Source organism: Sapajus apella, unplaced genomic scaffold (genome assembly GCF_009761245.1).
Source record: "Sapajus apella isolate SASKATOON/1434 unplaced genomic scaffold, GSC_monkey_1.0 scaffold134, whole genome shotgun sequence".
Lineage (NCBI taxonomy): Eukaryota > Metazoa > Chordata > Mammalia > Primates > Cebidae > Sapajus > Sapajus apella.
Genome location: NW_022437074.1, coordinates 3,529,621 through 3,552,543, shown reverse-complemented (window position 1 = coordinate 3,552,543; position 22,923 = coordinate 3,529,621). Strand labels below are relative to the sequence as shown.

At 48.8% G+C, this 22,923-nt stretch overlaps 1 protein-coding gene across 1 annotated transcript in view; it reads right to left on the bottom strand.

Annotated features, from left to right (window-relative positions):
* SH3RF3 (SH3 domain containing ring finger 3) overlaps positions 1–22,923 on the bottom strand; it is a 360,308-nt gene that overhangs the window by 114,633 nt on the left and 222,752 nt on the right. Inside the window, exon 3 of the mRNA XM_032263040.1 lies at positions 14,153–14,248. Within this exon, the coding sequence (XP_032118931.1) occupies positions 14,153–14,248 (96 nt within the window). The remainder of the gene's footprint in view (positions 1–14,152; positions 14,249–22,923) is intronic.

The following is a 22,923-nucleotide window of genomic DNA, read 5'->3' as shown; positions in this document are numbered from 1 at the left end:
CAAGTCCATTCCCTTTTAAATACAAAAGGCTTTAAGGAGGCATAAATTTGACCTCCTGGGTTTATTTTTCTGGTGCCAGGCTCTGCCTCAGTCCAGCAGCTGCAGGATAAGTCTACAGCCGTGACACAGTCCATGCTGGCAGGGCTGGCTAGAATGCGGAGCCTTAGGCCTGACCGGCCTTTAGGGTCTGAGTGCTCGTGTGGGTGGCTCCCTGCCTCTGATGCTCAAGCAGCTGACCTCAGGCTCTGCTGCAACACACTGGTTGTCCCTTTCCCGAAAGCGCCGATTATTTCGGACAGGCTCTCTTGCCCTCAACAGTTCATGAAAACTCATTCTCTAACTGATTGTTTCCTTCACATCAAATGAAACCTAGGACTATTCCAAATTGTTTTTTCAAGAGGACCGGATATTCATGCTGCAGACTCAAAAACAACACTCTGATACTACAATGCAATTTTGCAACAAGACGTGGGGGCTTCCTCTTGCTCTCTGCAGTGACACAGGAGGTGACGCACGGGACACTGGGGTTGTGCAGGACCCCCAAATTCCAGTTAAGGTAACAATCACTTCTAACACATAGTTCTCTTCTTGTGCACTGCTTTGTGCACAAGGACCTCCAAAGGACCCCTGGAGGTAGGTGAGGTTATTACCCCCATTGCACAGATAAGAAAACTGAGGCACAGGGAGTGACAGAGCTGTGCTGGAGCCTCTGCTCGACTGCCTGATGCCAAGGTGGGCAGGGGCACCTGGCCTGTCAGAGGGACAGAGGAAGGGACACAGGAAGGCCAGTATGCCAGGACAGCGATCAGGGCCAGGCATCAGGAAGGCGTGAGGCTGGGTGGACCCACAGGGTGGACTGCAGTGAGGAGTCTGGATTTATTCTAAGAGCGACGGGCCCCACTGGTGGCTTTAAGCAGGAGTGAAGTACCCGCCTTAACTTTGCAGAAATGGTTCCTAGTTCCATTGCTGTATGAGAATGAACCGTGGGGGAGGTGGAACCCTGAGAAGCCATGTAGGAACCATGGGGCTGGAGCTGGCCTGGGGCCTTCTGCCCACATCCCCAGGGACGCAAGACCCTGTGGTTTCCCTATGACCAGAGCTCAAAACTTAGTCTAGAAGGCTCTCTCCACACGCATTTTACACTATCAAAGTTCACCTCAGCAAAGCAGGGATGGGCTTAGGAATGACAAGGACATGGTCACAAGGAGTCTGTAGACACAGGCACGAGGTCGGGAGCACTGAGCAGAGAAGGTGCCTGGAAGAGACACCCCAGACCCAAACCCAGAGCAGGTGCCAATGTCCTCGGAGTGACCTGCAAGACCCCCTGACACCCATCTCCCAGTGCCCGTCTGGCTGCAACCCCTCTCCTCTCACCTGCCTGCTTGGTCACCCTGGCTTAGAGTCCCTTGGCCACCTCAAACCACCCCTGGACCTGCTCCTTCCTTGCCCCTCCCTGAAGGCCACTTCCCCAGCCAGGTTCTCGAGAGCTGACATGTAAGATACAGTTCCCTCCTGCCAGCCCCCTCCTCCTCTCCTAGGGTTACTTTTCTCCATGGAAAGTAGAATCCCCTCCAGACCTGCTTTCCTTCACTGTGATGTTCTCCCTGGTGGATGTGGTCTCCAGGGTTCTCCTCTGCCTCATTCAGGCTGCATCTCCTGGGCCTGGCCCACAGCCAGCGCTTAAGGACTGGATGAACGTGGGAACCCAGGCAGCCTGGAGGGACTATGGGGAGGGCGCTGCCCAGCAGTGGGATCTGCTCTTTCTGGCAAAGGCTAAGCCACCAACAGAAAACTAAGATGGAAGGAGCAAGTAGACCTCTTGGAGGGTGACAATGTCCCTGATGTGTCTCCGATTTACGATGAAGTCTGGAGCACGAATGTACCAGCACATTGGTCCCTCTGATGGAGGCAGAGACAGAAAGGACTGGCTGCCGTCATTTGTGAGGGGCCAGCCCTGAAGGAACTATTTGTGGCAGCCTCTAGACTCTAATCAGAACCTTCTCCCTGTAACAGACCCTGGAGATTCAGCAGGGTGGCAGGGTGGGAGGGGCTGAGGGATGGGAAATAACTTAAAGGGTACAAGGAAGGACCGATCACCAAAAACAGGACATCTGGAAAATGAGGCTAATGTCCCAAGAGCTTCAGACCTGGACTCTGAATTGCTCTCACTTTCAAGGATTTGAGAAGTGTTTTTATGAAGGCAACAGAGAGTGGTTCTGAGCTCCTCTGAGGGGATTGAGCAGAAACAAGACGAAGCTGGAATCAGCACCGTTTCTCATTCTGCACTACAGGTAGAAATCAGATGGCTTCAGAAAGTCCCCCACAGGGCACATGGTTTGAGCATTTCCCGAACCTGAATCTTAAATGTGCCTAAGCCCCCAGTACTCTGAACCCTCTCCTTTCTCAACAGAAAGCATTAACAACAGGTACCATGGAGAAGAAGCACGAAGACAAGGGAAGAATGTTTCCAACTGGCCTGGAGCATCAACCTTGGTCATAATCCATTGTCAAGTGCTGGAACTAAGGGTGAGGCAGCAACCCAGAGCTGCAGGACAGAGCTCCCTGCAAAGATGGGCTGCTTTGGAACAAAGATGTTCGGGTCCCCCAGGACCCCCCAGTGATTCCACATGGGTGTGCTTGATTCCAGCTGCAAAATCAGACACGGTTTCCTCTGCACTAAACATAGCCCTGGACCTCAGCCAAGACGCACTGCTGTCACCCTATAAGCACGCAGAGCCAAGTCTCTCCACAGCTAAGTGAGCTCTCACCTCCACACTAAAAAACTGCAACCGCTCAGAAGGCCTGCTGGGGCAGGTGCCACAGCGCCAGGCCTGCCCTCAGGGTGGGGTTTCCTCCCCATTTTCCTCTCAGCTTCTTCACGCGGCCCATCTCCAGGTTTAGACACACTCTCCAATCCTGAGCACTGTGACAGAACACTCAGGAAAGAAGTGAGAATGGGCCTGGAGAGTGTGGGCCATACATTAATCCACAGAACGAGATGGTGGGAGGAGAGGCTGCCGGTCAGATTGGGGGAGGGTTCATAACCCAACAGCCAAACGTCTCTACACTAACAATCCTGAGAGCAAAGAACGTCGGGGTGCTAACCTCAGGTTGTGTCATGGAAGTGCTCATCAGCTGCAGGCCCTGGATGGGGCATGGCTGGGTCTTTCACCAAGAGAATGGAGCCTTCCTCTTCCCCTAAGGCTGTTCTGAAGATTCAATGGCAGACAGATGTTGGAATGCACCAGAAAGTATATTCTAGCTAAAGTTTGTGAGCCACAGTCTAGCTTACTCAGGTAGGAAAGGTGGAAGTGAAAGCCAAGACAAGAGGATGTGACGGGGCCGGGGGTTCCAAAGGAAGGTCCTGGAGAAAACTGGGCTGCCATGTGTGGGGTGACAGAGGGGCTGTTTTAAGATTGCTGAGGCCAGGGGACACAGCTGCAAGATGGAAGGGCATGTGCTGAGTGTGGAGAGTTCATGCGGATGAGGACTGAGGAAAGGCCATTTATGTCCATGGTCAGGAGGTGGGCTACGGAGGGAGGTGGGGTGGCCAGTGGCCTGGGAGTAGGTGGGCCTGGTGTAGGCAGCCTTGGCCCCAGGCTCTGAGTCAGTCCCACTGCAGCAGGCCTGGAGAGCCCAGCCCAGGTAACTTCCTAAATTCCTGGGCTACAAGGAAAGCCACACTCTTGCTAAATTCCCTAACAATAGGCGCTATCAGACCCCTCTGATTTATAACCCAGACCACTGCAACTCTGATGGGACAGAGGACAGGCCTTACAAACACCCGTTTCTGATAAGCAACTGCAAACCTCAAGCCAGTTTTAGCAGCTTATAGAGGCTGCGCACAGGCTTTTGTGTCCTATAGTTCACCTGTTGATGCAAAGATCCAAACTCCACCTCATTTTAATGCTGCAACCCCAGCCCAAAGTGATAAGAGATGTGTGTTACATACATGTTTACCCATTGCACATGCGCTCAGCTCACCTCATAAATATGCATAGCTTTTCCCCAAACCTGCTAAATATGTATGACTCTACTGTGTATCACAGACCCTGCAAGGCATAAAACCCAACCTGCCCTTCCCCTCTGTGAAGCAAGAGCACCTTCGTTCCATGTCAGAGACTATCTCTTCTTGGTTTGCAAACTGATGTCACCAGTAAAGCTGTCTTTTCTACTGTTTGGCCATCCTGGGGGCCTTTCTGACGACACTCGGATGCTCACTGAAGTTTGGGAGCCACGACCTAGCTTACTCAGGCAGGAAAGGTGGAAGTGAAGGCAAGACAAAAACGTGGAAGGCCAGGGGGCAGCTAAGTCAGGGCACCATGACAGCCACCCTGGAGGGAGGACAGGTGGATGTGGAGAGCCCAAGATGGCCTGTGGAGGGCAGGTGTGAGGACTCTATCTCCCTAGGATTGGGGGGGTGCGCATGCTGAGGCCAGCTGGGCCTGGCAAGGAGCTAAAGTCAGGTGGAAAAGGAGCCCTGACATTGACCTGCTCAGTGGGAAGTGCACTGCTCACATGAGTGACAGGAGAAGCAGAAAAACAGCTGGAGCCTGAGGTAGAAGCAGTCTAGACTCAAGGTGGGAGCTCAGTTATTCCACCAGCTGCAGGCCAGAGGCTCCCACAGCCTGCCCCAGGGCCGTCTCGGTGTTCAGCTGTCCCCAGGCAGACACACTTTCAGTCCTGAGTAGTCCCTTGAGGAGGTAGCTCACTTAAGCCTTCTATCACTGCTTCTAGACCAGGACAAGGCTCTGCACTGAGCAGGCTGGTCATTAAATACCAGCTGGCAGACCCGTGGAGGAAGCCCTCTTCCTGACACACAATTTTACAACTACCACTTAAAACCAACACAGGTAGTCCACTTTAGTTATTATGTCAGTCAGCACTCCGCAACCACTCCTGCCGGTCTACATGCGTATAGCTTCTTTCTGGCAAGGCTGAGTGCACTGGTGCTGAGGACCAGCACATGCCTGCTGGGGCCTCCAAAGGCCCCGAATTAGTGTCTGGATCTTCAGCATCGAGGACTTAGGAGGAACCTCAAAGGTTTGATGTCTGCCTATGCAGGCGGTGGGGGGCACCCAGTGTGCAGGGATTGCCTGGCTAAGGTGGGTAGGGTGAGATCAAACTTCAGAAACTATGGTACAAGGCTCCATCTGCCCCTTGGCAGGCCCTGACAATGCTTAAGGTGGGCTGGGGCCCCACCGGTGGATGAGCCACTCAGGCTGCAGTGAGGACTATTCACTGTCCCCACAGAAGCTCCTGGGGAGGCTGGCAGTGAGGACAAGAGGTTTCACGAAAGCTTACTAAGCTGTCTTGCCATGAATATGCAAGAACTGCTGCAAGTTTTCCAGCTTAGACTGGTTTAGCGACAGTCAGTGGGGCATTCCCCAAGCTTGATGAGCTCTGTAAAACACTGAACCACAACCCAACAACACTGCACCATTGTACAGGGCGCCCACCTGGGCCATGCACTGTATCAGGACCTACAAGGGAAGGAATTGTGCATTACAGGTCTGGCCTTAAAGGGGGTTGGGGAGACAAAAAAATCACAACAACAAGACTCCCAGCAGCTATGGAATGTGAGATATTCTAAGATGCTAATTTCACAAAGAGTTCAAAAAGAGTTAAAGAAGAGCAAAATCAGGGTGAGCTGGTACTGAGGCACCTACCTATTTTCTTTGGGGACAAACAAGCCCGAACTATGATTAACACCATGCATGCACGTGGATCATGCCTTGGGGGTCAGATCCCAGCAAAAAAATGTACAGACCCGAACAATGAATGTGGCTGGAGTCTCCTTCTTACGTAGTCTTGTCTCATTTCTTTACATTCATTTATTTTCTTTATGTCATTAATCTGACTGAAGGGTAAAGGAAACAGTGGGTTGTTGGAGAAGGCAAGACCTTAGTCTCCCTGACAGGTCTAAGAATTTGCCTCCCAGACCACTCTGCTCAGACACAGACACAACATCACACTCCAGGAGACACCCCACTGGGTGCTTGCCTGGTCCCTGCCTTCTTCTGGTCTCCGCCTCTGGCTTTCCTCCCCCGCATTCTTGGCAGTGACTGGGTTTCACCCATAGGAGGGCTTTACAAAGTGTTCCTAGAGACACAGTATACAATGACACAAAATGCAAGCAGGACTGGCATCCTCACTAAGGCTGGGGGATCCCTTCCACAGGCTGTCGCTGCTGCAGGAGCTTGTAAAAACAGAGGATGAAGAAAAGCAAGGAAAAATAAAAATTAAACTTCAAACGAAATTGCATCTTCCCCAGCCTTCCCTGGTAGACATCCCTGAGTATTTTCCTTCACACTTTCACATCCCCTCTGATGTGGCATCATCAGGGTATCCTGAGAGTTAGAAACAGTGGCCACATCTGTGAGCAGAAGTGTAGAGAACACCGGCAGTGAAACAAACATGCGAGAGGCTCACCTGGAGAGAGGGACCACGGCACGGGCTTTGGAGCTTGGTTGTAACCCATCTCCATGGTAAACAATGACCTCAATGGCATTTTCCAGTTCCTCATCTAAGAAGTCTTGGATTACTCCTTTCTTTTATTATTCTTTGGCACTGAAGCAGGGAGATTCAGCCCTGGGGAACCTCTGAACCTTATTTCAAAGTTCCTAAAGCATCACTGGCTAACATCTGTTTAGCCAAGATGAAATGATGGGAATCACTTTTACCCTCCTGCTCCAGACACTGAAAAGAAATCTAAGAAACAAGATTTGCAGACATGGGACATTAGAACACACAGGATACCAATAGCCAAGAGAGGCAGAGCCCATGACATGGGCTCTGCTACTGTCTCTGGGTTCTCCAGCCTCTCCCTGCATTGAGAAGACAGAGTTCTGAGTCTAGGGAGGCCACGGTGGCTACAGAATGCAGGCCAGGGTTCTGGAGAGGAGGCAGCTGCAGAGAGAGACAGTCCTGGAGATGTGCAGAAAGTCCCCTGGAGCCTTCAGCTGAGAGCTGATCAGGGCATTCATATGAGGGAACTGTCCAGCACCGGGGAGAGAACTCCCCACAAGGAGAAGGCAGAGCAATCTCTGAGCTCACATAAAGCCAGGAATAGTTTTCATTTCCAGCTTCCAGAGTGGAAGCCTCATAAATCATGCAGCATGGGGTAGAGAAGGTTATAGCCTCAGCAGTAGAGAAATTAGCTCCACATGAAAGGCTGCCTGGCCCTGCCTAACAGAGCCTCAAAGCGAGCCTCAAAAGCACCAAACTGAGTCTAAGCAACTTAACAAAAAACAAATTCAAGAACATTTATAGGAATGCCAAGATGTCTAACACCCCAAACAGTAAAATTTACAAAGTCAGTATCCAGCTGAAAATTACCAGGCATGCAAAGAAGCAGGAGGGAGCCTCAGAAGCATCACACAGCTCGATAAGCCCATGCAGCCTCCAGTTCACAGGCAAGACCAAGAGTCAGAGGCGTTCCAACCCTGTCTCAGGTGGCAGTGCATAAGGTCAACTGGGAGTTGAGCACTAGAGCCCCCATCCCTCCATCCCATTCCTACTGCTCACTTGGTTCTTGGCATGTTGAGTTTCTCTTTGAGAAGCTGAAGGGGTCTTTGGAAGGAGAGGGGAAGGCAGAGACCAGGACAGTGAATATGAACGAGCTCCTTGACCCAGAGCACAGCTGGTGGACCGACACAGACCACAGGATCAGATAGGTCTGGAGGTGCTGAGGAGGAGAGAAGCTTCAGTTCATCACCTGGGATACTTCTCTTGTGGCCGTCATTAGAAGTTACACCCTTCCTCTCTTCCTCCCTGAACACATCCCTCCTGGCCCAGGCAAGGGCTGAAAACCAACAAGCCCAAGGTGAGATAGTAAATCCAACCACAGCAGAGCTGTAGGTAGTGCAGAACACAGAGAGTGCACAATTAACATCAGAGCTATTCACTCTCAAAGAGAGCTGTCATTGTGCCTTTAAATCATCACCAAACACCTCAACAGCATACTTAGAGGCAGAGGTTCAAAATAATAGCTCTCTTTGTAAAAGATAAAGCAAAGAGGAGGCACCTGTGCTACAGGAGCAGGAGAAACTGAGTTTGATGTTGCTTTATCGACTGAGGCTTAGAACCCAGTAGTCTGATGATGCATGCTATCATCATTGTACCGAAGATAAGAACTCTCAGACAGGAAATGGCTATCAGCAGGAACTCCTGCTATTTTTCTGGGTATTATATTATTTGGCTGAATAAGGATTTTCGTTTTGGCCACGATTATTTTTTCCAGGATCTATAAATAGCATTACATCCAGAGTTTTCCCAAACACCACACCACATTCACTCAACACCCAACTGAGGCACACACATGCTGACATCAGACAGAGGCTTGGGTCTGGCATCACAGAGTCTGAATTTTCTGCCCCCTGCAGCTCTGCTTCTTCCCCAGATCCCGGGGTGATCTTACCACAGCTACTGATGCCATGGCCTTTTTCTGGGTTAGCAGATACTGGGACAACCAGCAGGCTCATCATCATCAACTGGGCCCCACTTTTACCTCCCATCTCTGACCCGTGACTTGCCACATGCTCCAGCATCTCGCCATGCAGACCAACTCCCTGCCAGTCCACAGGGGTCTGACACCCTCAGGCTTCACACTTCTTATTAGCTAAGTGGTGAGGAGTGTGCACCCATCACATGCCCCTGAAAAGCTGCTCAAATAGAAGCAATCAATGAAAAATGCCAAGAATAAACAGTTACAGCTCTAATCGAATTCTAGACCTTCCCCTGGGGAAAGGCAACTGCTTTTTTATCCCAAGCCAAATCCAAAGGCAGCAAAATAGCCCAGACACTGAGCGGCTCTCTGTTCCTTCCTAAGCAGAGCTACCTGGGGGTGTGCTGGCTGCCAGGGCAGGTGCCCTGTGCCCCCTCTCTGCCTGTCCTCCCATTGCAGACTTGAATCTATCCTGGCACAGAATGGTCACTGTTCACCAGGGAAACTTGGGGGAACACAGGAAGAGGTTCCTCCTTCCCATCCCTCACTTTACTGTCAGAGATGCTGAGACACTGGCTGTTTCTAAGGATCCTTGGCACTATGTGCATGTGTGGGGTGGGGGCATGAGGGTCTGTCTAGGTGACCACCCACGTACACACCAGCCACGCAGGGACCAGCCAATTTCAGAGTATCCTATGCAGGATAAATGAAGCATTGCCTCTGGGGGCTCTTTTTCAGTTGGCTCCTTGAGATCCGGGTCTCCCCATTACTCTATTTGGGCAACCGATATTGTCAGCATTGAGGCAGAGCTTAACACTTGTGTCTACTGTCTTTCATCATCCTTTTGACCTATCTTTGGATCAGGATTCTGGCCCCATGGACAGGTTTTCCTCGCAGACAAGAGTCACTGGTGTATTTGCTAACATGCCTTCTAAGTTTCCATGCAAGCTGCCCACCCAGGCTCTGAGCAGTCAGGGGCGGCCTGTGTTCGCCCCCAAGTCTCTCCAACCCAAGCTGATTCCTGACAATGCTCCTTGAAGACAGCTTCCAAGAGGGCCACCTCTCCTAAGCGTCTATACCCTGGACCTGTGTCTGATTTTGTTGACATCATCCAACTGCAAATCTCACCCAGGCAGGAAACTGCTCTGCCTTCAAGCCCATTCAGCCACACCAGGCCAAATGCGTTCAGTGCTCAGGAATGACACAGAGATCTCCAATCAACACAGGAATGGACCGAGGAGCAGCTTTCACTCCACTAACATTTATACCACCACCACAGCATGGGACAGCGCTCTCCACCTACCTCAGCCAGCCCAGCCTGTGTGTTCTTATCTTCTCTATGCTTCATGGCTACCCCATGACGTCTGCCACTGCCCTTGTTTGAGGGGGGAATCTAAGGCTCAGAAAGGTAAAGGAGTTGGCCACAGGCCACACCCTGAATGTGCGGGTGATGTAGGATAAGCTGGGCCCAGCCAGGTCTGCTCTGAAGCCCATATCGCACTGAACTGCCCATGGGCTGCTCATGGTCTTGCCATCAGGGCCCATGAAGAATGCGCCCTGTTCTCGAGAACGGCCAAGGGCTAGGCTGAGACCCAACCCCAAGTAGGTCAGCTTGGACCCTGTGCAAAAAGAGAGGGGGCTACAGGGGTACTCACGGCTGGCGCTCATGCTACAGAGAGGGGAGAACTCTGGACGAGGGAGTCCCTCCCATGCCATCCCCCTCCGAGTTCATACCACCCTGACCCACTGGGGAGAAGGAATTCCTCAGATTGGCTCATCCTCACACCCCACAGAACAAGCGCTTCCTGAAATTCTAAAACACCTCAAGGACTAAAGACCCAGAAGGAAGATCCCGTGGAGTGTTTGGATTTAATTCTTGTCCCATCCACTGGACTGGTGTTCTGGAGGGTGAGAGGCCCGGCCTGCTCCTCTCTGTGTCCTGAGGGGTGATTCCCAGCCAGCATCTGACAACCGGGTGTTAGGGAGACGTGCCCTCAGTCCTGGCATGAGTATAGCCAATGAAAATGGCTGCAGGAGAGTATCTTGCATCCTTTTGCAAAATGGATGGGAGAAAAGGACAAGGAGGCAGGTTCCGGGGCACAGGACGGTGGCCGGAGCCACAGGCAGAAGAGCTGGGCAGGGAGGGAGGCCGAGGCATCTCCGGTGAGCACAGTACAGATGGGGTCGGCTCCTACGGGCAGCAGGCCCAGCTCATGGGTGATTGCTTGTGGCAGCTGGGTGCCAGGGGCTGTGGAGAGATGATTATTTCTATAGAGCAGCAGGAGGAAGTGTAGGTATGTCCAGGGCAGGGCCCGCCTCCTCTGAAAGGCCAGTGCAAGGCCAGGCCAGCCTCAGGCCAGGTGTGTGCCCTTTGGCTCACTGTGCCACTGGCCGGCCCCGGGCAGAGACACAACTGAGGAGGGAGAGCATTGTGCAGTTCACAGGGCACATTCTAGTTGACTTTGTAAGGTCCACTGTGGGCCTAGCAACATGGCCTGCACCACGCTGATGGGAAGCTGGGACTAGGTGAGGCCAGGTGAGGCGAGAGTCCCTTGATGAGCCCCACAGGGCAGTTGTGCGCTGTGCAGAACCCTGCCAAGTGCCTGCAGGTCCGAGGTGGAGCAGCTGTGGAGGAGAACTTGGTGCAATCCAAGCTTATGTGAGCATGAAAGAAGAAACCCTCCAGCGTGAGGTGACGAGTCCGCCACATTCCTTCATGTACCAGGGGACAAGCTTCACTGGGCACTGGGCCGGCTGCCTGTGCAGTGAGTCAGGCTCCCTCCTGGCAGATGGGTCTGACTCTCTCAGGAACCCTACAAACACCCAAGCTCCCACCTCAAATGCCTTGCGGCCTCCCAGAGGGAAGCAGTTTGGGCCAAACCGTGACTTTCCAATCCACCAGGATGCATGTGGTATGTGCGGTGCAAGCAGTCCATATATACACAATGAAAAGTCCCAGGAAACATCTGCTCAGGCCGGTCTTCAGCGGCTGTGGAGAGCCTGGGAGCCTGTGTCAGAGTCGAGGACGTCAGCCTATGGGTGTGTGGTGTGGGGCCCAGCACGGCATGGGCAGGCATCTCAGGAAGGCGCAGGAGCGGGAGTGGGGCCCCTGCCTAAGGATGCTAAGCAGAAGGTTGTATCTCTGATCCTCCAGGACAGTCCAGGCCTTCCTATCCAGATGGGCGGAAGGGACTGTGCCCAAGAGCGGAGGCAGAACCTGTGAGTGGGTGTGGGAGCAGGCGGGGCTGTGGGGCAGAACGATGGAGGAGCCCCCCCCATGGCCCTCAGGGAGGAGGGCTTTAATGGGGCTTTTCAGGCCCACGGGCAGTCATGCAGCAGGAAGGCACAGATGTGGCCAACTACCCAGTTTGGCTTTGACTGTGCCTGCGGAACCAGGAAGAGATTACAAACAGCCTGCTGGACTGGGTCTCAGGCCTGCACCCACCTACGGACTCCCGATGGTGCCTGACAGCCTCTTCCAGAGGAGGGGCTGAGGGGCCCGATGCAGCCTTCAGCTGCCGGCGCTACTGCCAGCTGCCTTGGTAAGATCTTACCTGCCCTGTAGTATCTGCTCTTAGCTTTTGAAATTGCAGTTAAAAGAAAAGTGCACAAACCCTAACTGGACACCATTTTACAGCCGCATAATCTGTGCAGCCACTCCCAAGATCAGGACGCCAAACTATTCCAGCAGCCCAGAACTTCCTCACCTCTTCCAGTCAGAAACCCCAGGGTCACTACTGCTCTGACTTCTGTCACAGCAGAGTAGTTCTGCCTGCCTTTGAATCTCAAATAAAACCCATGCGGCATAGACTTTTAAGTCTGGCTTCTTTCAAAAATTTGTCTTGGAGATTTGTCTACGTCCTTAAAGGCATCACTCTTTTGTTCACACCCAGGGTGGGAGAGTGTTCCACTGCGTGGATATGCCGCGTTTTCCTCAGCCAGCCCACTGCTGACGCACACTTGAGTGGTATGCTGTTTGGGGCCATCGTAATGATGGTTCTGTGAATATTCATGTCTATGTTGGGCATCCCAATAAGATTCTGCCCAGAGAAAAAGTTTTGCCAGGTAAAAATGTCTGAGAACTCAGATTTCTGACTTCTAGACAACACTTTAAGTGGTATTCACGCATGAAGTTCTTTGACCTTAAGCAGCAGGACAGAGAAGCTGAAGCAAATGCACAAATACATGGAAACTTACAGAGTGCTGTGAACCTTACAGGAGACAGAGAGAGACAGAGAGAGAGAGAGAGAGAAAGAGAGAGAGAGAGTGTTTGTGTGTGTGTGTGTGTGTGTGTGTGTGAATTATCTGCCATTGCTGTGGAAGGGCCTCAGATGGCCGGGGCAGCACATCCAAGCTAAATGAGAGAGAACCACTGGTCCAGACTATTTGGGGAAGAGGGAAGGAAATGAGAGGAGAGGCTGCAAAATAGACTATGGCCAAACTGCAAAGGGCTTTGAATGCCAAGCTAAAGCATTTGGACTTTATCCTATAGGCACTGCGGGATTGACAGATGTTTTAAACAAACATCTTGAAGTATCTGCACACTGCATGGTAGGTGTGGCAAAGCTGCCTGTGTCACCTGTGGGTTTTTGGTGTCAATTCTGAAGCCCTCAAGTGGATCAGGGCAGGGGGGCACATGGAGCCCAGCACTGAGCTGAGTAAAATGCAGTTCATTAGCCCAGAGACAGTGTAGAGGCAGGAGGTGGTGCAAGGGCAGGAGAGCAAAGGGCTGAGTCTAGGACCCAGAGGCCCGTGCTCAAACCCTGGTTCTGCCACTCCTAGGCTGTGGGACCCTGAGAAAGCTACTTAACCTCTCTGCACCTCTGTTTGCTCATCTGTAAAGCAGGGGCATTCATGGTTTTCATATGCCAGTGTTGCTGAGATTAAATGAACAAGCACTTACAGGTGTCTGGCACACAGCAAGCACTCAGGAAGCATTCACTGAAGCCACTCTTATGGGATGATGCTGGTGGTTACCGGATGAAAGCATGTGGTCAGCTCACAGTGTGCACATGTGGCCTTGCACTGACAAACGGCAGACAAACATGCCATAGGCAAATACTCCTACACACACACCGCCCGTGGTTAGCAGGTGTTTTGAAGATACATGTGCTAAGATGCTCCCCGCGCAGCAGCTACCGCAAACATACTCACTAGAAACCTGGTCCTTTAGTTACAGAAAAGGGAAAGGAAATTAGTAGGTCTGGACCTAGCCTCAAAGCACCTTAGGAGTTGCCCAACAACCCAGAGTCCAAGGAGGACTTCGCAGATGGCCAGCAACGTCTCCGTTTGAACCGTGTGCAGTGGGAGGGAAAATGCTGCCCTGGGATAGGTTCTTCCCCTCTGGCGCTGGTGAGATAAGAACAGTGGCACTTGGGGGAGTCTCAGAAGTATGGGTGCCAGGCGCAGATGTCCCTTGAGAAAATGGGGAAGGTGCACAAGGGGGCCCTGGCGCCACTGCCCATGTGGTGAGATGATTTGTAGCCGGACCTGTGGCAGCCCATTCAAAACTGGCCAAGGCAGCGCTCACAGCACTGATCCCATGATGTGAATCAAAACCCACACATGGCAGCTCTCTGGCCAGAGGCTACTGTGGAGGAGCCTCCTTCTCTCTTAGAAAAAGGGCTTCAAGGTCAGGTGACCCCACTGTGGTGAAACATGGGTGGGCAAGGAGGAGGCGAGTGTGGGAGTGCGGCGCGGACTTACCTCCACGTACAGGAGCGGGAAGATCCCGACCTTGTCTCCCAGCATGCCTTCCGCCCAGTTCTCATCCACTCTCCTGAGCACCGTCAGAATCTCGTCCTGCAGTTCCGGGCCCGCCGTGGACACAAGCATGCGGACACACACACAGCGCAAAAGGAAACAAGACACTAGTTAGTACTGTGGAGGCTTGGAAGAGATTCCCAGGAATGAGTCCAAGAAGAGTGCATTATCCTTTCAGGTATCTGACATCTTCACCCAGGAGCACCCTCTCTTTCATTTTTTTTTTTGAGTGGGGAAGTGGAGTCTCACACTGGCACTCAGGCTGGAGTGCAATGGCATGATCTCAGCTCCCTGCAGCCCCCGCCTCCTGGGTTCAAGAGATTCTCGTCCCTCAGTCTCCCAAGCAGCTGGGATTACAGGCACGCGCCACCACACCTGGCTAATTTCTGTGGCAGAGACGGGGTGTCACCATGTTGCTGGTCTCAAACTCCTGAGCTCAGGCAATCTGCCTGCCTCAGGCTACAAAGTGCTGGGATAACAGGTGTGAGCCATCGCGTGCGTGAGAGCCACTGTGCCCAGCCAGTGCCCTCTCTGACACTATTGACTGTAGCTGCAAAGAGCCCCAAATGGGACAGCCTGGCAATGTACCATAGAGTTAGGGCTTGAAAATGCAACTCCTATTATTTATTTAATGAAATAAAAATATTTGGAATAAAAATAAATTCAGCTAAGTATAAAAGGCTTTAAGATTCTGGCTCCAACCAAGAACAAAAAAATAACCCAATCCAACTACATTTATTTAGAGTCATGGGCACATAAAGCTTTCAATAACCCTCTTAAATTCTTTAGAATATTAAACAATACCAAGTATAAGTGCACAAAGTGGAAACAGATGGAAGGAGAAAGGAAGAGGCAGGGAGCAAGGAGGAAAGGCGGGCTTTTGGGGGAGCCAAGACTGGGAGACGGGCAGTCAGTGAGGAAGGAAATACTCAGAGCACTGTCACAGGTGCCAGGAGACACAGAGGTGGATGGCAGGGCAATGTGGGAAGGAGGGAGGGAGAGAAAAAGGCTGAGGAGAGATGGGGACCCACAAGGGGACGTGACCAGAGAGAAGCCCTCAGGGAGGGAGATAACAGCTGCCACAAGTGTCAAGAGGGACATAGGGCGGGGCACGGTGGCTCACGCCTGTAATCCCAGCACTTTTGGGAGGCTGAGGCAGGTGAATCACCTGAGATCAGGGGGTAGAGACCAGCCTATATGATGAAACCTGATCTCTACTAAAAATACAAAAATTAGCCAGGCATTGTGCTATGTGCCTGTAGTCCCAGCTACTTGGGGAGGCTGAGGCAGGAGAATCACTTGACCCAGGAGGCGGAGGCTGCAGTAAGCCAAGGTCGCACCACTGCACTTCAGCTGGGGTGACAGAGTGAGACTCCATCTCAAAAAAAAGGGGGGGAGGACAAGGCCACTACAGCAATGACCTGGGCAAGATGGGTGTCACCCCAAGGGGCCTTTGGCAAACTTCTGTTCCCTCCTCCAGAATCACCCTTCCTTCGGCAGCCAGGTGCATAATGGAACCCCCGCAAGGCCTGTCTGCCTAAACATCCCCCCGTTATTTGTTCTCTGGTAGACCAGCTGGCCCATGTGTGACTTTAACAGGCTAAGGAAGAGACAGCCAAGAGCGGCGTCAAGGAGAAGCCCCCGTCAGAGCTGAGCGCGCCACCCGCCTTTCCAAGGAGCCTCTGATGCCGTAACGCAAAGGAGCAATTTGGGACTTGCGGGCCTCTTTTGGGGTGGAAGGGAGAGATATTTTAGGCTGGTGGGGTCCATGAAATCATCAGAGAAACTGCTTCACCAGGAGCTGAGGGGCCACATGGTTTGGTGTCCATCCGAGGTAAGGCAGCATTGATCTAACAGAGCTGGACAGCCCATCTGGGATCACACGTGGGGGGAAGGAGGGCTGGCTCTGTGCTGGGAAGCTCCTCCCATACCTCTTCCAAACTGCCCTCTCCCAGGAGAACAAGGAGAGAGTGGGGGCCACCAGAGGCAATCATACCCCTTGCTTTCCCCATCCTCTCTCCCAAACTCCCAGCTTCAAAAACACCCAAACCAAAAAGATTTATGACTTTACCATGCCGCTTTTTCCAACTGACATTATAGGCCAGAAAATATAAAAAGCATTGTGAGAGCATCCTATCACTTCACACGGCCCCAAAGTCAGCCTCAGGTCTGAGGGCATTTAGCAGAGTGTCCCTCCAGCAAAGCTCAGCTGTGAGTATGGGGGGCTTTTCTAATCACTGCGAGGGCACTAGAGTGGCTTGGGGGAGGTGCCCACAGAATGCCCCGGAACTCTGTGCCCGACCTGCCTCTCCAGCTTACCACCAGCAGAGGCCCAAGCCATGACGGGCCCAGCTCAGATCAGCCTAAGGGCCTAAGGCTTCCTGATCACACAAAGGGAAAGGTAACCAAAGGCTTCCCACACGTTAGAGCTGTCAAATGGCAAAATATCATGAGACAGAAATTTAATTTTATAAAAATTAAAAACAAAAAAGAAAATACTGGATTAGGCCAGGCATGGTGGCTCATGCCTATAATCCCAGCACTCTGGGAGGCCAAGGCAAGCGGATCACCTGAGGTCGGGAGTTCGATATCAGCCTGACCAACGTGGAGAAACCCCATCTCTACTAAAAATACAAAATTGGCCGGGCTTGGTGGTGCATTCCTGTAATCCCAGCTACTTGGGAGGCTCAGGCAGGAGAATTGCTTGAACATGAGAGGTGGAGGTTGCAGTGAGCCAAGATCACACCATTGCACTCCAGCCTGTGCAACAAGGGCGAAACTCCATCTCAATAAAATAAAATAAAATAAAAAGAAAATAATCAAATTTCCTTCCTTCCCTCCCTCTTCCCTCCCCCTTCCCTCCCCTTCCCTCTCCTTCCCTTCCCTTCCCTTCCTTCCTTCTTCCCTCCCTCCCTCCCTCCCTTCCTTTGTCTCTCTCTTTCTTTTGAAAATACCATGATACCCACACTGGTATCTAACACTGGTCTAGAAATTAGAGCCAAATACATAGAAAAATAAGACAAGAAGTATAAATATTAGAAAGAAGGGTAGATAATTGTCTACCCAGAAAAATATAGAAGCAAGTGAATATTAGAATAAATAAGAATTGGAGAATGGCTGCCAATTTTAGGATAAATACATAAAAATCGTTGGCTTTCTCATATACCAGCAATAATCAGTTAGAAAATGAGACTAAAATTGGCTAATCATTAAAAAAAATAAAATTAGCTCTCTAATCCACTATATATGCCAAAATTCATTCCATAAGGATTAAACTTGAATGTCCAAGAAGAAAATATGAATGGATGTTTAATCTTGAACTGGGAAAGGTATTTCAAGGTATGATAACAAAGATTTGGCTGCAGCAAAACTAAATTCTCTATGTTAAAAATAGCGAAACAAAAAAAGGCAAACAAACTAGAAAAACACTTGCAGAATACATGAGAGACAAAGGCTTAATTTCTTTACTATATAAAGACTTAAAAAAAAACAGTAGAAAGACAGACAAATACCTTAAGAGAAAAATAGGCCAAGGCCAAAAATCAGGGAACTCATGAAAGAAGAAAGGCAAATTTCCATTAAACATATATTAAAATGGCATACCTGGCTAATAATCAAAGAAATACAGTTTTAAACAGGAAGATTCCCCTTTTCTTCCATCTGCCTGTCAAATTAGCAATGAGAAATACAAAACCAACTCACAGTGCTGGCCAGTACACACACAACAGCACTTTCCCATTTTTGGTGGGGATACAAATGTAGGGCAGGCAGTTTGGTGATTCCTATCAAACATCAAAGCCTTGGAAGTCTGTGCGCCCTCTGAGCTAACAATGCCATATTTAGGAACTCCATTCTAAGAAAAATCAAGAGTGCAGGGAGATTTGTCACTGAAGTCATTCATTACACTGTTTGTTATACTAGAGAAAAACTAGAGACAAATGCAAAGCAAAAGGGGACTGCGTTAAATAAGGTATGGTATTGTGCACTCAGTGAAATACACTCAGTCATTAAAAATTCTATAGGAGAGAAATAATGGAAATTAAGAGAGAAATGTTAATATTTAATTCAAAAAACAAGCCAGGCACAGTGGCTCACATCTGTAATCCCAGCACTTTGGGAAGCTGAGGTGGGCGGATCACCTGAGGTCAGGAGTTCAAGACCAGCCTGGCCGAACCCCTTTCTCCTAAAAATACAAAAATTAGCCAAGCATGGTGTTGTGTGCCTGTAGTCCCAGCTACTCAGGGGGCTGAGACAGGAGAACTGCTTGAACCTGGGAGGTAGAGGTTGCAGTGAGCTGAGATTGTGCCACTGCACTCCATCCTGTGTGACAAGAGCGAGACTCCATCACACACACACACAGACACACACACACACAGACACACACAGACACACACACACACACACACACACACACTTCAAAAAACAGGCCAGGCACAGTGGCTCACATCTATAATCCCAGTACTTTGGTAGGCCAAGTTAGGCAGATCACTTGAGGCCAGGAGTTTGAGACCAGTCTGGCCCACATGGCAAAACCCTGTCTCTACTTAAAAAAAAAAAAAAAATGATTAGCAGGGCATGGTGGCACATGCCTGTAATCCCAGCTGCTTGGGAGGCTGAGGCACGAGAATTGCTTGAACCCAGGAGGTGAAGGTTGCAATGAACCAAGATCATGCCACTCCACTCCAGCCTGGGCAACAGAGCTAGACTCTATCTCAATAAATGAAATAAAATAAAATAAAATAAATTCAAAAAACAAATCCCAGTCCTGATCTCTTGTCTTTGTTTACCCTCCACAAAGCAATCAATAGTAAGTTTCTTTTTGCTTGTTTATTTGTTTTTGAGACGAGGTCTTGCTCTGTTGCCCAGGCTGGGGTGCAGTGGCATGATCACTGCTTGCTGCCGCTTTGACCTTCCAGGGTCAAGTGATCCTCCCACCTCTGAGTAGATGGGACCACAGGCGTGTGCCACTACACACAGCTAATTTTGTTCATTATTATTTGTAGAAATAAGGTCTCACTATGCTGCCTAGGCTGGTCTCAAACTCCTGGGCTCAAGTGATCCTCCCACCTCAGCCTCCCAAAGTGCTGGAATTACAGGTGTGCGCACCATGCCCAGCCAAGAAGTTTTTTACACAGTCTTCCAGAAGTACAGAGACATTCTCCTAAGTATGTATACATGCATACATGTACATATGCACACATATATACCTTTTAAAAATATATAAACGGCAGTGGACTCACCACATTTCTCTGTATCTTGCTGTTTTCCACTTAATTTAGTCTAAAGGACATTTAGTAACAGTACATATAGATCTCCCTCACTAACTACACAGTGACCTTCCTTTATATGAATGTACCATAATTTAGTTAGTGAACTTGATAGTTATTTGCATGGTGTCTGTAAAGTGGAATGTCATAATTAATTTTACGATTTTTTGTTTAAAATTTTTTTTCTTCTCTCCTATTTTTAAAATAATCTCAGTGAATAACAAGTATTTAATAGTTTCGTAATAGAATTGTCTTATAAACCAGAAAACAAATTCAGGAAGAAAGCAAGAGGCATGCAAGTTTCTTATGCTTCTGAGTGACATGTATATTTCCACTCTGAATTTTTTTTTACATGTTGAAAAACCAAATATCAAAAATTTACCTTTCTTTTGTAAAGAAAGTTGATTTGCAGGCAATGCAACAGTGAAAGGGACAGATACCTGTGGTGGCAGGATCATAGTTCACAAGAACATCAACAGTTGGGACCATGGATACACGCACACGGTAAATTTCTACATTTAGGCTAAAAATGTAAATAACACAACTCTTCCTTGATGAGTTGAATAAAATAAAACAGTGCCTGGGGCTTTTAGTTAAATATAGCCGCCACAGTAACTGTCATTAGGAGGTGGTTGCTAAAGGTGTGTTGGCACACACACCATTCAATCAAGACAGCCAACAGAGGGGCGTCCAGCTTCCAGTCTAGAATGCAAGAAGCTGAAAGTCACCACTCCATATTAACAACGAGTAAAAAAGCTGAACAAACTGAAAGAACAACTCCTCTTCTTAGATTTGTAAGAGACCTGAGGTCACAGGGCAAACCGCTGCACCCCAAACTGAAGAGATCAACAGGGAAATATCAGAAATCCCCGAGCAGCAGCTTCTGTGGGAAGCAGTGGTGGGTTAGGAGAGCCTGAACTGTACCTGATGCATGCTGGGGGTTCAGTGTGGACAGCCTGAGAGGTAAGAACTGCAGGGACCCAGTCACTGGGGGGCCCCGCACCTTTGTAAATTGTGCCTCAAGGAGCTCCCTATCTTCACAGTGAATATCAGAGAAAAACCCACTAGTGCTTCTGGCGGGTGGAGAGGAAGAGGGACCACTGTGAAACATGCCATAGCATTCTGTGCTTAACAAGATCCACATAGAGGAGAAACTAGTTATCCACAGCCTCACCCACTGGGGTTTTGTGTGTGTGTGTGTGTGTGTGTGTGTGTGTGTCTTTTTTTGAGATGGAGTTTCACGATCCTTCTGCCTCAGCCTCCTAAGTAGCCGGGATTACAGGTGTGTGCCACCACAACCAGTTAATTTTTGTATTTTTAGTAGAGACAAGGTTTCACCATGTTAGCCAGGCTGGTCTCAAACTCCTGACCTCAAGTGATCTGCCTGCCTTCACCTCCCAAAATGCTGAGATTACAGGCTTGAGCCACCACATCTGCTCCTCATTGGGGTTTTATCAGAGCTTTACCTACTTGGGGCAAGGGAAATACCCAACTTCAGCCCACTGTAGCCATCCTGTTTCACCTACAGAGAAGTGGGGGAAACTGAAAAGCACTGGGGAAGTTCACAGGCCGGGGCACAGGCTCACTGAAAGACGGAGATCTGATCCCAGGACTATAGCACACTCGTGGCCCCATGGCCCCCACAGCACCAAAGGCCTACTTACAGCAGTTCTTTTTACCCAGTCCACCATGTCTGGTATCAAGAAAATATCACAGTTTGAAGAGACAGATCAAGCAACAGAACCAGATTGAGATGTGGCAACTGATATTAGATTTATAAGACCAGGGATACAAAACAACTATGATTCATATACAAAGGGCTTTAATGTATGACCTAGACAGCATATAAGAACAGATGGGCAATGTAAGCAAAGAGAAAGGACCAGAAACGAAATGCTAGTAACCAAAAACACTGTACCAGAAATGAAGAATGCCTTTGATGTGCTTATCAGGAGACTGGACACAGCTGAAGAAAGACTCGCTGAGCTTGAGGATATCTCAGCAGAAACCTCCACCAAAGAAAAGCAAGCAAAAAAAAAAAGTAGAATAAAAATCCATAATGGAATATTTAAGAATTGTAGGGCAACTTCAAAGCAAGAATTGTGGGACAATTACATATATGTAATGGTAACACTAGAAGGAAAAGATAGAAAAGAACAGAGGAATATTGGAAACAATAATGACTGAGAATTTCTCCAAATTATTGTCAGACACCAAACTACAGATCCAGGAAGCTGAGAGAACAACAAGCAGGATAGATGCCAGAAAAATGACAACTAGTTATAGCACTTTCAAACCACATAAAATAAAAGATAAAGAAAAAATCCTGAAAGAAGTCAGAGGGAAAAAAACACGTTATCTACAAAGGAGCAAAAAAAAAAAAAAATTACATCTGAATTTTCAAAAGAAAATGTAAGCAAGAGAGTGGAGTGAAATATTTAAGGTGTTGACAGAAAAAAAACCTACCAATATAGAATTTGTACTCTGTGAAATTATCCTTCAAAAGTGAAGAATAAATAAAGATTTCTCACGCAAACAAGAATTGAGTGAATTGGTTGCCAGTAAACGTGCCTTGCAAGAAATGTTTTTAAAATGTTCTTTGGAGGGAAGGAAAATAATATAGGTCAGAAATTCAGATCTACTGAAAGAAAGGAAAAGCATCAGAGAAGGAATGGCAGTACACTTAAAACTTTTATTTTTGCTATTCTTAATTGATTTAAGAAACAACCGTTTAAAATAATGTATCTGATCATTTTATGCTTATGTCTGCATGTGTGTTTACACACACTTATAATACTCGTGTCGAAGAGAAATAAATGATACAAGAAACAGGAGGGAGAAATAAATATTTTGTTATTACAAATACTCACACTGCTTGCAAAGCAGCGTAGTGTTATTTGAAAGTGGGCCCGAATTAATTGTAAATAAATATTGTAGACTCCAATGCAACCACTTAAAAAAGTAAAAAAAGAGGTACAACTGATATGCCAAGAAAGGAGAGAAAATAGGAAATAAAAAATGCTCAATAAAAACCGTAAATGGCAGAAAAAGAGTAGAAGACAGGAAAAATAACAAAGAACAAGGGCAACAAATATAATAAAATAGTGACAAATACAGTAGAATTTAACCTAACTCTATCACACATCACTTTGAAAATTAATGGTATAAATACACAAATTAAAAGATTGTGAGTTGATAAGACGTCACACAACTAGTAAGCTTACAAGAAACTGACTTTAAATATACACACACAAGTAGATGAACAGTACATGAATGAAGAAAGAGATACCGTGATAAGACTAATCAAAAGGTATTCATGTTATTTTCAGACAAAACAGACTTCAGAGTGCGAAAAGTTATCAGAATAAATAGGGACATTGCCTAATGACAACTGGATCAATTCTCCAACAAGACATGATAATCCTTAACACTACATGCACCTAACAA